A 14,519-nucleotide genomic window follows, 5' to 3' on the forward strand; every position below is an offset into this window, starting at 1 on the left:
GCATATTCCTTCCTGTTCCTTGGGATCCATGACTACAAGCTTCTTCCTTCATAGCAGTCCTTTGTATATCTGTTGTCTCTTACCATAAAGAGACAACAAATCCTGGAAGCATTTTAAAACAGCAGGGAAAGTGGGAGTAGAGAGGAGTCCATGGGGACAATGTAGAGTAGGACTTTTTATAGTCCCTAGTATATTGATAGGACTTAGCAACAGATCGAATATGCAGTAAAGAAGAGGTAAGAAGAAAGTCTAGAATGATATACCTAGTTTCTCTAGGAGTACTTATCACACTCCAGTACCAAAATGCTTGTTCACTCCTCTCCTTCACTAGACTGTGAGCTCCCTGATGATGGACCACTGTAACCTTTGTCTCATCTACCATTACTATCAAGTGGGTACTTTTAACCAACGCCATAAAAATATGTTGAACAAGTGACCACTTTTAAGGGGGTAAAATGAGAATTCAGTCTGATACATGCAGAGAGTGAAAACTTGCATAACACTCCATTTCCATAGTTAATTAGACTCATAGGTGTGGAATTCAGGAATGGGTTCTGAAAATGTCAGCACAGAAGACTCAGTGGAGAGAACACTTTTAAGGTAATGAGGAATATGAGTAGGGTGCATAATGAGAAGAGATGGTTAAGGGAAGAACCCCGGGGTCTCCCAACATAGAGAAAGGGGACTTACTTTCAATGGAAAGTGAGAAGAAGAGGCAAGGCAGAGAGGAGGAAATGCAGAGTGGTTTCCAGAAACCAAGGAGGTAGAGAATTAGCCTGAAAACATTGATTAGGTTAAGACATGAAAAGTGATAACTAATAGTGAGCATGTTAACACTTTCTGTGGAGTGGTGAGTACAGAGCCATGTTGCATTAAGGAAATGAAGAAGCAAAGGTGGCAAGTTACAAGCTCCACAAAGAGCTCTCTCTGAAAGAAAGAAGTGAGAGAGGCCCTGACCTAGAGAGGGGTGTGTTGGGACTGTGTCTATATATCTCAAAAGCAGTACATAACCTTCAGTTTAATAATAATAATAATAACAACAATAACCCCAAACCATGCCAAAATGGTTCTATGACTTCATTGCCTGGATGATTCAGACACTGGTCAGTCCAACAGCCCTAGGGCAAACCACTTCTGCAGGAAGGTATGGGATATGTTACTCTCACAGGTGTACCTACAGCTCAGCAAACCATTTTACTAGTTTCTCCTTTTAACGAGTGTCTCCCTTGGGAATTATTTTGAAAGGTATGTATATTCTTTCAATGGAGTTCTTTTAACCAAAGTCTATGAGACTTTGTATTGTAGTCCCACTCAGAAGTGGGTAGAGTTTAAAATCAGCTATTTATTCACTTGAGTGCACTTAAGCTGAGTCATCTGTAATGCCCACAGCAGGCTTTACAAACAGATATCATCTTCATTTTGCAGAGGAGGAAACAGAAGCTGAGAAATGTGAAGAAACATTTCCAAAGCTGCACAGTGGGAATTTGAACGCAGATCCTTCTGGTTCCAATGCCTATGGTCTTTCCACTAGACCCTGTGGCTTACATGAAGCTCCCTATTACTTGCACTGTACAACCTCCTTCAAATGAGGATGTCTGTGTTGTCAATCTATTCATGAGGATTTATACACAACACTTCAGAAAATGTCTGCTTTATTTCTGCACAACACATCACCTCCAGTAGCATATACTATTTAGTAGAAAACAGAGTGAACACCAGGATCTTCTTGTCATAATCTGTAACTACATAATTATAACATTTCAATTATTTATAACACATTGCATAATGCATCTTCTGTAGGCTGTCTCTGTGTTTGGCCATTTACTGGGATACACAAATTACCACTATATATAATTTATCACTAATTTTATTTATAATTTATCTGCTTTCTTACAATCCAAACTCATCCAAGTTTCAGATTAGTTTTAAATATTATGTGTATGTTCACTTGGGCAAAATGAGTTGTGGAAGACTCTCAGCTTGCAGAGAAAAGTTCATTTCTGAATTTCTAACTACTCTTTATGAGTCAATTCTGGTGAATTCCCATTTCTCACTTCTCCAGTTAAATAAAACATACTTGCTTTGAATGATAACATAGTTATTTCATTATAACCTCTTTTTTTTTTAATCAGGCACTCTTACTTAATATCTCTTGAAGCAGGTGTGTGCTCTAACTACCATAGGCTATATTGTCTTTTGAAATAAATCATATATATATATATATATATATATATATAATTTTAATTTTAAGTTTCCTACCACCCTTTTTAGGTCTTATAATGTAAGTAATCTAACAGAGGACTTAAAAGGTCTGTACAAAGTTGCTGGTGCTGATGGAAAAGGTATCACCTTCATCTTTACTGACAACGAAATAAAAGATGAGGCATTTCTGGAATATCTTAACAACCTGTTATCTTCAGGAGAGGTAGGTCTCAAAAGTAGAGAAAAAGTTCATATTTTAAAAATGTAAATTATATTTAAACAGAAAAAGCAGCAACTCTTCACAAGTAAGGGCATTTGACATACATTTTTCATTTTAGAAATGATTAATGTACAAGATTTGGTAGATTTTTTGGAAAAACTACATGTGAGATTAATGCTGCCCACTTCTAGGTATGCTTTGTTCCATTTTAAATATGATTGCTGGTTTATTTCATCAGTCTTCAGTTTAGTCCTGTAATTTATTTTAGAAGAATCAAAGTATGTATCTAATAGTCAGTGGTATAAAAGAGATGAAAGAGTTCGGCCAGCTCTAAGTAGATGGTTGTGTCACCACTTCTGACACCATATTTATCAGCACTTCCATGATCACTCACATGCTTGGTGCTTCATTAGAAGGACTCATGGGATTCAGCAGATGGTTGTACTCATGTCTAAGATTTATCGCAGTAGCACAGCAAGGATTCGCAGCCTGATCAATACAGAAAAAGACACATCAGGTGGAATCTGGAGAAATCTATGTGAGGGCTTTGTATGTTCTCACCAAAAGGGTCATACAGAATGTGCTTCCCCTCCAGCAGTGAAGTGCAGTAACTCCTGTACTGTGTTCCATCCAGGGAAGCCTGTTAGAAATTCAGAGTTCAACTGTTTTATTGGGGCTGGTCTGGTTGTCACTCCCTGCCTAGACACGGCTGCCAAAATTCCAGGCTCCCAGAAGGAAAGCAGATGTTCACTATATATCACAATGTTTGTATAAATAGTCCAGGCACAGAACAATCTTATGAATTAGTAATGGAGGAGACATTCAAAAAACAGGTTCCCAGATGATGGGCAAGTACTAGCCCTGGAAGCGTACTCAAAATCAGGCCCACTGGGTTAACTTTCCCCTGCACAATGGTGAGAGGACTTCTGCAGGATAATGGCATAGGGAAATCCTGAATTCACCTCCTCCCACAGAAGCAGTTTACATTACATATGGATTATTTCCTTTTTAAAAAATTTTTTATTTATTTATGATAGTCACATAGAGAGAGAGAGAGGCAGAGACATAGGCAGAGGGAGAAGCAGGCTCCATGCACCGGGAGCCCAATGTGGGATTTGATCCCGGGTCTCCAGGATCGCGCCCTGGGCCAAAGGCAGGCGCCAAACTGCTGTGCCACCCAGGGATCCCTATTTCCTTTTTTTTAAATTGGAGTTCAATTTGCCAACATATAGCATAACACCCAGTGCTCATCCCATCAAGTGCCCCCCTCAGTGCCCGTCACCCCCACCCCCTGCCCACCTCTCTTTCCACCACCCCTTGTTCGTTTCCCAGAGTTAGGAGTCTCTCATGTTTTGTCTCATATGGATTATTTCCCTTGGAAAAAGATCTGAAAGCTAGATAAACCACATCTCTACAACAAAGGATAAAAAGACTACATCAAGATAGGTAGGAGAGGCAAAGACACAGTCTGCCAAAAACCTTACCCTCAGCATGGTGACATACAGTAGGGAGGGCTCTCACAAATGTGGAGCTTCTCCTGGAGGAGTGAGGCATTGGTGCCTCATATCAGGAACCCCAATCCCAAGAATATACACTAGAGAGACAAGCCCCCAAAATGTCTAGCTTAGAAAACCAATGTGGACAAAAAGAAGAAAGAAAAAAGAAAAAGAAAAAAAGAAAACCAAGAGGCTGATAGCTGATATCCAGTGACCGAAAGTGCTATGGAAAACTGAGATTCACTTCTAAAGGGCTCCCATATAGTTTTACCCCAAGACACAGCCAAACAAACAAACAAACCCCAAAAGTTTGAAAAGTGCCTAAATTGTATTTGAAGGAGATTCATTTACTAATCTTGAAGTATCAGCTGGAGGGACAGAGGAGAGTTGAAAGTCTCCCCAGAGATGGAGTGCCTGGTTGATGCCAGTTTTGTACTTTCTATCTACCCTGCCTGCACAGATGAACAAGCTTAGACAAAGCACCCTCCTGCCACTTTGCTAAGGCAGGCAGGGGTGAATGAGTGGTCAGTACTATCCCATATCTTCTTTAAGCTGGAAAATTTGGTGGTTTGTAGCACTCCCCTGCTCCCTGGCTGGGGCAGATGACCATGAATGTGGCCATCATCTGCTCCCTAGGTAAGGCCAGCAAGCATGTGTGTTTATGACACTCCCTCATCCCCTGGCTGGGGCTGGCAAGTGCAAGTGGTCAAAACATTCTAACACTCTGGTCTAAAGCTGGTGCACACAGACAAGGCACTCACCTGCTGCAGTCCTGAGGCCCATGGATACATGCAGTTAAAACATTTTCCTGCTGCCTTTCTGAAGCTAGCAAGTGTGCCCCTTGTATACACTCTCCAGCTGCTGTGTTAAGGCTGGCAGGCATGGGCAATCTACTTGGGGATGCCCCTTGATTGCCTGATGCTGGTGACCAACGGGACTGGCATTCTCAGCTCCATAGGAATGTAATGTTGGAAAGACAGTTCTTGGCAGGCCACCATATCCAGTACACTGCACAGATAGCCAACTGAAACACAACCCCAGTCTTCCTGTGAAAGGGGCCTATTTACTTAGCTTGGAGCTTCTGCCAGAAGGATAGGCTTTATGTTTACTACACATCTAGAGACTGAAGAGATACCCAAAGGGAATGTAAGCAGGAAGACATCATCCTTCCATAAACCCTTGGCCTTGCTATAGCTCAGCAAGACCTCCTGGAAAGGGCCTTATACTTTGTCTGGAACCCCAACTTTTGCAATCTGGAGAGAACTCCTAATCTGGAGGACAGAGGGATCATGATTATGGCCCTACAGGACTGTGTGTATTTGCATACTTTAAAAGCTTCTGCCTGAAGATCTAAATTCCAATCAACCTGAAACTAACTATGAAAGGAGATTGGTACCCCTTGGAACACTGACTAGTCTTGATGCACCCTCAACAGCAGGGACATATCAACAGTAAATCAGGTGGTTTAGGTAACCAAAAAGTTTTGTGAGATAACCAAGAGCTAGGGCAAAGTTGAATGAGAAAGTCCATCACCTACAATAAGGCCACTGTGTAGAGACTGGGAAAGGTAGCTGTTTTGCCTCATAGAAATGCACAGAGTGAAACAAAACGAGGAAAGAGGGAAATATGTTCCAAATGAAAGACAAAAACCTCAGAAAAAGACCTAGATGATATAGAGATAAGTAATCTACTTGATAAAGAATTCAAAGTAACGGTCATAAAGATGCTCACTGAACTCATGAGGACAATGGATGAACACAGTGAGAACTTTAACAAAGATATAGAAAACATAAGAAAGTACCAAATAGAGATCACAGAGCTGAGGAATTACAATAACAACTGAGAAAATACACAGGAGTGGTTAAATGGCAGATTGGAAGAAGCAGAAGAGATCAGCAAACTGGAAGACAAAGCAGGGCAAATCAGACAGAGCAGCAAAAAGAAAATAAATGTAATGAAGATAACTTAAGGGACATATGAGACATATGATGTTGATCAAGTGGAACAAAATTTGCATTATAGGGGACCCAAAGGAGAAGAGAGAGAAAAGGGGGCAGAAGACTTATTTGAGGAAATAATGGCTGAAAATTTCCCTAACATGGGGAAAAAAATAGACATCCAGGGCCAGGAAGCCCAGGTTTCCAAATAAGATGAACCCAAAGATATTCACATCAGGGCACAATATAATTAAAATGTCAAAGGTTAAAGATAAGAGGAAAATCTTTTTTTTTCTATTTTTTTTATTGGAGTTCAATTAGCCAACATATAGGATAACACCCAGTGCTCATCCCATCAAGTGCCCCCCTCAGTGCCCATCACCCAGTCACCCCCACCCCTTGCCCACCTCCCTTTCTACCACCCCTTGTTCATTTCCCAGAGTTAGAAGTCTCTCGTGTTCTGTCTCCCTTTCCGATATTTCCCACTCATTTTTTTCTCCTTTCCCCTTTATTCCCTTTCACTATTTTTCATATTCCCCTTCACTATTTTTCATATTCCCCAAATGAATGAGACCATATAATGTTTGTCCTTCTCTGATTGACTTATTTCACTCAGCATAACACCCTCCAGTTCCATCCACGTCGAAGCAAATGGTGGGTATTTGTCGTTTCTACTGGCTGAGTAATATTCCATTGTATACATAAACCACATCTTCTTTATCCATTCATCTTTCGATGGACACTGAGGCTCCTTCCACAGTTTCGCTATCGTGGACATTGCTGCTATAAACATCGGGGTGCAGGTGTCCCGGCGTTTCACTGCATCTGTATCTTTGGGGTAAATGCCCAGCAGTCCAATTGCTGGGTCGTAGGGCAGGTCTATTTTTAACTCTTTGAGGAACCTCCACACAGTTTTCCAGAGTGGCTGCACTAGTTCACATTCCCACCAACAGTGCAAGAGGGTTCCCCTTTCTCCGCATCCTCTCCAACATTTGTGGTTTCCTGCTGTGTTAATTTTCCCCTTTCTCACTGGTATGAGGTGGTATCTCATTGTGGTTTTGATTTGTATTTCCCTGATGGCAAATGATACGGAGCATTTTCTCATGTGCTTGTTGGCCATGTCTATGTCTTCCTCTGTGAAATTTCTGTTCATGTCTTTTGCCCATTTCATGATTGGATTGTTTGTTTCTTTGCTGTTGAGTTTAATAAGTTAATAGATCTTGGATACCAGTCCTTTATCTGATACATCATTTGCAAATATCTTCTCCCATTCTGTAGGTTGTCTTTTAGTTTTGTGGACTGTTTCTTTTCCTGTGCAAAGTCTTCTTATCTTGATGAAGTCCCAATAGTTCATTTTTGCTTTTGTTTCTCTTGCCTCATGGATGTATCTTGTAAGAAGTTGCTGTGGCCAAGTTCAAAAAGGGTGTTGCCTATGTTCTAAAAGGAAAATCATAAAAGCAACAAGAGAAAAAACAAACTGTTACATATAAGGGAACTCTCCATTTAGTTATCAGCAGATTTACCAGCAGAAACTTTGCAGGCCAGAAGTAAGTGGCAAAGTGGCACTTTATTCAAAGTGCTAAAAGGAAAAAAAAATAATTCCAACCAAGAATACTCTACACAGCAAGGTTACTATTCAGAATTGAAAGAAAGAAATGTTTTTTCAGGTTAGAAGTTGAAGGAGTTCATCTCTACCAGACCAACTTTACAAGAAACGGTAAAGAGACTTCTTTAAGCTGAAAAGAAATGGCACTAATTAGTAGCAAGGAAGCATACAAAACATAAAAATATCACTGGAAAAGCTAAATATATAGTGAAGGGAATAAGTTAATCACTTATGAAACTACTATGAAGGTAGTAAAGGTAAAGGTGATATATAACTAAAACTATAATAATCAGTTAAGGGATATAGAAAGATGTAAAATGTGACATCAAAGACATAAAACATGAGGGAAGGTAGTAAAACTGTAGCATTTTAGGAATGTGTTCAAATTTAAGTTTCTATCAAATTAAAACAGACTAATATATAATATATACTCTTTATATATATATAAAATAATGTGAACCTCATAGTAACAAGAGAGCAAAAACTTACAGTAAACACTCAAAAGAAAATGAGCAAGGAACCTAAACATAATCAAACCAGAAGGGATGAGAAAAAGAGAAGAAAAGAACCAAGGGGAACTATGGAAACAGAAAACAAAATGGCAATCCGTAGATACCTGTCAAAAACTAGTTTGAATGTAAGTGGAATAAATGATCTAATCAAAGACATAGAGTGGCTGAATGGATTTAAAAAAAAAAAAAAAGACCCATCTATGTGCTGCTGCCTACAGGAGACCCACTTCAGAAGTAAGGACACAGATTGAAAATGAAGAGATGGAAAAAGATATTCAATGCAAATGGAAATGAAAAGAAACCTGGTATAGCTATATTTATATCAGATAGAATAGATTTTATTTATTTTTTTAAAAGCACTCATTCATTCATTCATTCATTCATTCATTCAATTGAGACACAGAGAGAGGCAGAGGGAGAAGCAGGCTCCCCATAGGGAGCCTGATGTGGGACTCGATCCCCGGACCCCCAGGATCATGACCTGAGCCAAAAGCAGATGCTCGGCCACTGAGCGACCCAGGTGCCCCTAAGAGAATAGATTTTAAAACAAAGACAATTACAAAAGATAAAGAGGGTATTACATAATGATAAAAAATCAATCCAGTAAGGAGATATAACATCTATAAATGTATATGAACCAAACATAGGAGCACCAAAGTATATAAAACAAATATCAACAGATCTAGAAGTAGAAATTGACAGCAGTGCAATAATAGTAAGGGACTTTAACACCCTACTTACATCAGTGGATGGATTATTTTTTTTTTAATTTTTTTTTTAATTTTTTATTTATTTATGATAGTCACAGAGAGAGAGAGAGAGGCAGAGACACAGGCAGAGGGAGAAGCAGGCTCCATGCACCGGGAGCCCGATGTGGGACTCGATCCCGGGTCTCCAGGATCGCGCCCTGGGCCAAAGGCAGGCGCCAAACCGCTGCGCCACCCAGGGATCCCATGGATGGATTATTAAAATAGAAAATCAGTAAGGAAATATCAGCCTTAAATGATATGCTAGACCACGTGGATTTAATACATATAGGACATTCCATCCCCAACAGCAGAACATGCACTCTTCTCAAGTGCACATGGAACATTCTCCAGGATACATCACATGTTAGGCCACAAAACAAGTCTTAATAAATTCAAGAAGATTGAAATCATATTAAGCACCTTTTTAGAACACAATTGTATGACACTAGAAATCAATTATAAGAGGAAAACTGGGAAGACTACAAATAAACAGCATGTTACTGAATAATTACTGGATCATAGAAGAAATCAAAGGAGAAATTAAAAAATTACCTAGAGACAAATGAAAACAAATATATAACATACCAAAACTTATGCCATGCAGCAAAAGTTGCTTTTAGAAGGAAGTTCATAGCAATATAGGCCTACCTCAAGAAATAAAAGAAATCTCACATAGACTATTTAACTTTACACCTACAGGAACTAGAAAATGAAACAAAAAGCCCAAAGTTAGTGGAAGTAAGGAAACAATAAAGATCAGAGTGGAAATAGAGACTAAGAAGACAATAGAAAAGATCAATGAAACTAAGAGCTGGTTCTTTGAACCAATAGGCAAAATGGACAAAACCTTTAGCTAGACTAAACAAGAAATAAAGAGGACTCAAAGAAAATCAGAAATGAAAGAGGGGAAGTTATAATTGATATCAAAGAAATACAAGGGATCATGAGAGACTACTACAAACAATTATATATCAACAAATTGGGCAACCTAGAAGAAATGGATACATTTCTAGACACTTATGATCTTCCCAGACCAAATCATGAAGAAATAGGAAATCTGAATAGATTACTAGGAAGGATGTTGAATCAGTAATCAAAAACCTACCAACAAACATCCAGGCCCAGAGGCTTTACCAGCCAATTCCACCAAACATTGAAGGAAGAGTTAATCCTAATTCTTCTCAAACTCTTCTAAAAAGTTGAAGAGGAGGAACACTTACAAACTCATTCTACAAGGACAGACTTACCCTGATACCAAAGCCAGACAAAGATACCACAAGAAAAGAAAATTACAGGCTAATGTCCCTGATGAACACAGATGCAAAAATCCTCAAAAATTAACAAACTGAATTCAACAATACAGCAAAAGGATTATACACCATCATCAAGTGGGATTTACTCAAGGGATGTGAGGATGGTTCAATATTCACATCAATCAACATAATACATCACATTAACAAAATGAAAGACAAAAATCATATGATCATCACAACAGATGCATAAAAAACATTTGACAAAATTCAACATCTATTTTATGATTAAAACTTGCAAAAATGTGGAATGGACCTCAAAATAATAAAGACCATATATGACAAACTCACAGATAATATCATACTTAACAAGAAGTTTTTTCTTAGGCAAGATGAAAAAATAAAAAGCATCCAAATTGGAAAGAAAGAAGCAAAATTGTATTTATACATGACATGATATTATATAGAGAAAACCCTAAATGCTCCACCAAAAAACTGTTAGAATACACCAGTTCAGTTTCAGGATACAAGAATAATACATGCAGAAATTGATTGCATTTGCTCTAATAATGAGCTATCAGAAAGAGAAATCAAGAAAACAATGCCATTTACAATTACATCAAAAAAGAATAAAGTACTTAGGAATAAATGTAATCAAAGAGGTGAAAGACCTGTGGACTGAAAACTGTAAAACATTGTTGAAAGAAATGAGGAAGACACAAATACATGGAAAGATATTTTGTCTCATGGACTGGAAAAATTAATATTGTTAAAATGTCCATACTGTCCAAAGCCATCTACAAATGCAATGCAATAGTTATCAAAATTCCAATGGCATTTTATATAAATATAGAACGAAGGATTCTAAAACTTCTGTGGAACCACAAAAGACCTTGAATAGCCAATATTGAGAAAAAAGAACAAAAATGGAAATACCATGATCTCTGGTTTTAAACTGCACTGCAAAGCTATAGTGATCAAAACAGTGTGGTATTGCCATAAAAATAGGCACAGAGATCAAAAGAACAGAATAGAGGGCTCAGAAATAAACCCACACATATAAGATCAACTTATGACAAAGGAGCCATGAATATACAATGGGAAAAGGACAATCCCTTCAATAAATGGTGTTGGGAAAACTGGACGGCCACATGCAGAAGCAGGAAACTGTACCACTACCTTCCACTGTGCATAAAATTAACTAATAATGGATTAAAGATTTGAATGTAAGACCTGAAACTATAAAACTCCTAGAAGAAAATGTAAGTGGTAAGCTCCCCAACATTGTTCTTAGCAATGTTTTTATGAATTTGACTCTAAAAGCAAGGGAAACTAATGGAAAAATAAACAAATGGGATGATATTAAATGAAAATGCTTCTGCACAATGAAGAAAACCATCAACAAAATTAAATGGCAACCTACCGAATGGGGGAAGATATTTGCAAGTTGTATATCTGATAAGAGGCTAATATTCAAAATATATAAAGAATTCCTACAACTCAATAAAAAAACCCAAATAATCCTCTAGGCAAATGATCTGAATATATATTTTTCCAAAGAAGACATACAGATGGCTAACAAGCATATGAAAAAATGCTCAACACCATTAATTGTTAGAGAAATGCAAATCAAAGCCACTACAAAATAGCACCTTGCACCTGCCAGAATGGCTGTTATGAAAAAGATGAGAAATAGCAAGTTTGGATACGGATGTGGCAAAAAGGGAACCCTCATGTACTGTTAGTGAGAATTCAAACTGGTGTGGCCACTTGAAAAACAGTATGGAGGATCCTCAAAAAATTAAAAATAGTGATCCAGCAATTCCACTACTGGGTATCTATCTGAAGAAAATGAAAACACTATTTCAAATAGATATATGCACCCTTTGCTCATGGCAGCAATATTTACACTAGCCACAACATGGAAATAACTGAAGTGTCTATCAGTGGATGAATTGATAAAGAAAATGTGGTATATATGTACACACACACACACACACACACACACCCCGGAATACTACTCAGCCACAACAAAGAATGTTATCTTGACATTCATGAGCTTGGGTGGACCTTGAGAGTTGTAAACTAAGTGAAATAAATCAGGCAGAGAGGGGCAAATAATGCATGATTTTGCTTATATGAAATATCTAAAAAACAAACTCAGACTTATAGATACAAAAAACAGATTGGTAATTGACAGAGGAGGGTGGATATATCAGGGTGAGAATGGGGGAGATGGGTGAAGTTGATCAAGAAGTACAAACTTCCAGTTGTAAAATAAAGAAGTCATGGGGATATGATGTACAGCATGGGGAATGTAGTCAAAAATATTGTGTAACTTTGTATGGTGACAGATGGTAGCTAGATTTATTGTGGTAATCATTACTCAATATATACAAATGCTGAATCACCTCAAACTAATATAATATTGTGTATCAATTATACCTGAATATAAAAATACACATAGTAAAAAATTACCTCACAGCGATAATTGAGACTGACTATGAATCAGAGAACAGAGGGCATCACTGGACCTTCTAAAGATATTATAGGAATGGTGGAGAGATACTTTTTTGGTGATAGCTATTTGAGTAAAGGGAAACAAAATTTCCTCCTGATTAAACTGCTCAATAAAAAGTTGTATTTTTGGTCATCTCCAGCAAATGGGGGATTTTGACCGTGGAGATGCAGAAAGAAAATATGAAAAGAAGATGACATGTGGGTGAAAAAAGGGACTAGACTTTGACTGAATTGATGTGGGGAATTTGTAAAATATACAACACTTTCTTGTCTGTTTCTCAAAGATCTCCAATCTGTTTGCACGAGATGAGATGGATGAAATCACCCAAGGCCTAATACCAGTGATGAAAAAGGAACTGCCTCGCCACCCTCCTACCTTTGATAATCTGTATGAGTACTTCATTTCAAGATCAAGGAGGAACTTGCATGTTGTTCTCTGCTTTTCTCCAGTGAGTTGTTACTTTATATTTATGTGGGAGGAGTTACTTATGGAAATGTACTTAATAGTTTACTTTCTCTGATGAGATGATTTGCTCAGAAACTAACATTTGTCATACTGAATTGAAATTCACACTTTACTACCACCAATCTCCACTGGAGGCAATCTGACACCAAAGAGTAATAATTTAAAATATTCGTTTGATTAGAAATTATTGCATAGCCTACAACTTCCATTAATTGCCTGAGGATATAGATTATTTGAATTTGATGAATTTGGTTATGTAATCTTGTCCAACTCTTCCTCCAGCATAGACATACCATCTAGAATGTCCCTGATATAGGACATGTCCCTGAATATCCCTAGCTCACTGTATTGTCCAGTATAGTAACTATTAGACACATATGGCCATTTAAATCTTGATTAGTTAAAAATTAAGTAAAGATAAAAATCAATTCCTCAGTCCCACTAGATCCATTTCAAGTGCTCAGTAGCTACATGTTGCTTGGGGCCACCATTCTGGGCAGCATATATTTAGAGCGTTTCCACAATCATGATTATATCAGGCAGCTCTGCTCTGCGAGTGTCACTAACTTAGCAAGCCAACCTACTTAATTTTTAGATAGTCTGATTCCCAGAGAGGTCTTCTATGGAATGAATTGAATTTTGTGTCTCTATTTCTGCCTCCATGATTCTGTTTCTCACTTGTAAAGTGAACCCAATCCCTCCCTGCTCCCCATATAGCTCCTTAGATATTTAGAGAAAGTTTTTGCAGATCCTCTAACTTGTTTCCTTGGTAGACCAAACATCTCCCACCACTTTTGCCATTCTCACTTGTCCTAGTGTCCAGGCCTTTCACTGTCCTGGTCATCTCTCTCACAAAGAGTTCTAGTTTATCACTTTCTTCTTAAAGGTAGCTCATAGAACCCAGCCCAGTAATGCAGATGTAGTCTTAGGGTAGAGAAAAATATGGAAATACTCCCTCCCTTGCTCTGAACATTTAATTTATATATTAATGCACCCCAAGAGTTTTTTAAAATTGTGATGTCACACTGTTGGCTCAGAATGCCTAAGCCTCTCTCTAGCCATTTTATTATAATCCCTCTGTGTGTCTGACAGATTTCTGACCTTACTGTCAACAGGTTGGTGAGAAGTTCCGGGCCCGTTCTTTGAAATTTCCTGGCTTGATATCAGGTTGCACCATGGACTGGTTTAGTCGCTGGCCAAAGGAGGCTTTGATTGCTGTGGCCTCCTATTTCCTTTCAGGCTATAGTATTGTCTGCTCCAGTGACACTAAAAGACACGTTGTAGAAACAATGGGCCTCTTCCATGATATGGTTTCCGAGAGCTGTGAAAATTATTTCCAAAGGTGAGTGACTGTACCGGACCATGGTGGCTGCAGCCTCAAGCAGTTCACCTCAGAGAGGAATTCGGTGCTGCAGCCATATCAATTGAGGACAGAGTCCCTGCTGCACTTAGATTTTTTTTCTTGCTTTGATTTTCTGGCGGTTATGTATTGAAATAATGATAAATCAATGAGACTTCAGGATTAACTAGTATCCGTACTTAAGTACCTCTTTCTCTTCCA

At 38.3% G+C, this 14,519-nt stretch overlaps 1 protein-coding gene across 1 annotated transcript in view; it reads left to right on the forward strand.

Annotated features, from left to right (window-relative positions):
• Positions 1-14,519, forward strand: part of DNAH8 (dynein axonemal heavy chain 8) — a 335,946-nt gene that overhangs the window by 204,803 nt on the left and 116,624 nt on the right. The window contains exons 59-61 of the mRNA XM_072746190.1: positions 2,272-2,425; positions 12,777-12,941; positions 14,074-14,300. Of these exons, the coding sequence (XP_072602291.1) occupies positions 2,272-2,425; positions 12,777-12,941; positions 14,074-14,300 (546 nt within the window). The remainder of the gene's footprint in view (positions 1-2,271; positions 2,426-12,776; positions 12,942-14,073; positions 14,301-14,519) is intronic.

This window comes from Vulpes vulpes, chromosome 1, assembly GCF_048418805.1.
Source record: "Vulpes vulpes isolate BD-2025 chromosome 1, VulVul3, whole genome shotgun sequence".
NCBI lineage: Eukaryota > Metazoa > Chordata > Mammalia > Carnivora > Canidae > Vulpes > Vulpes vulpes.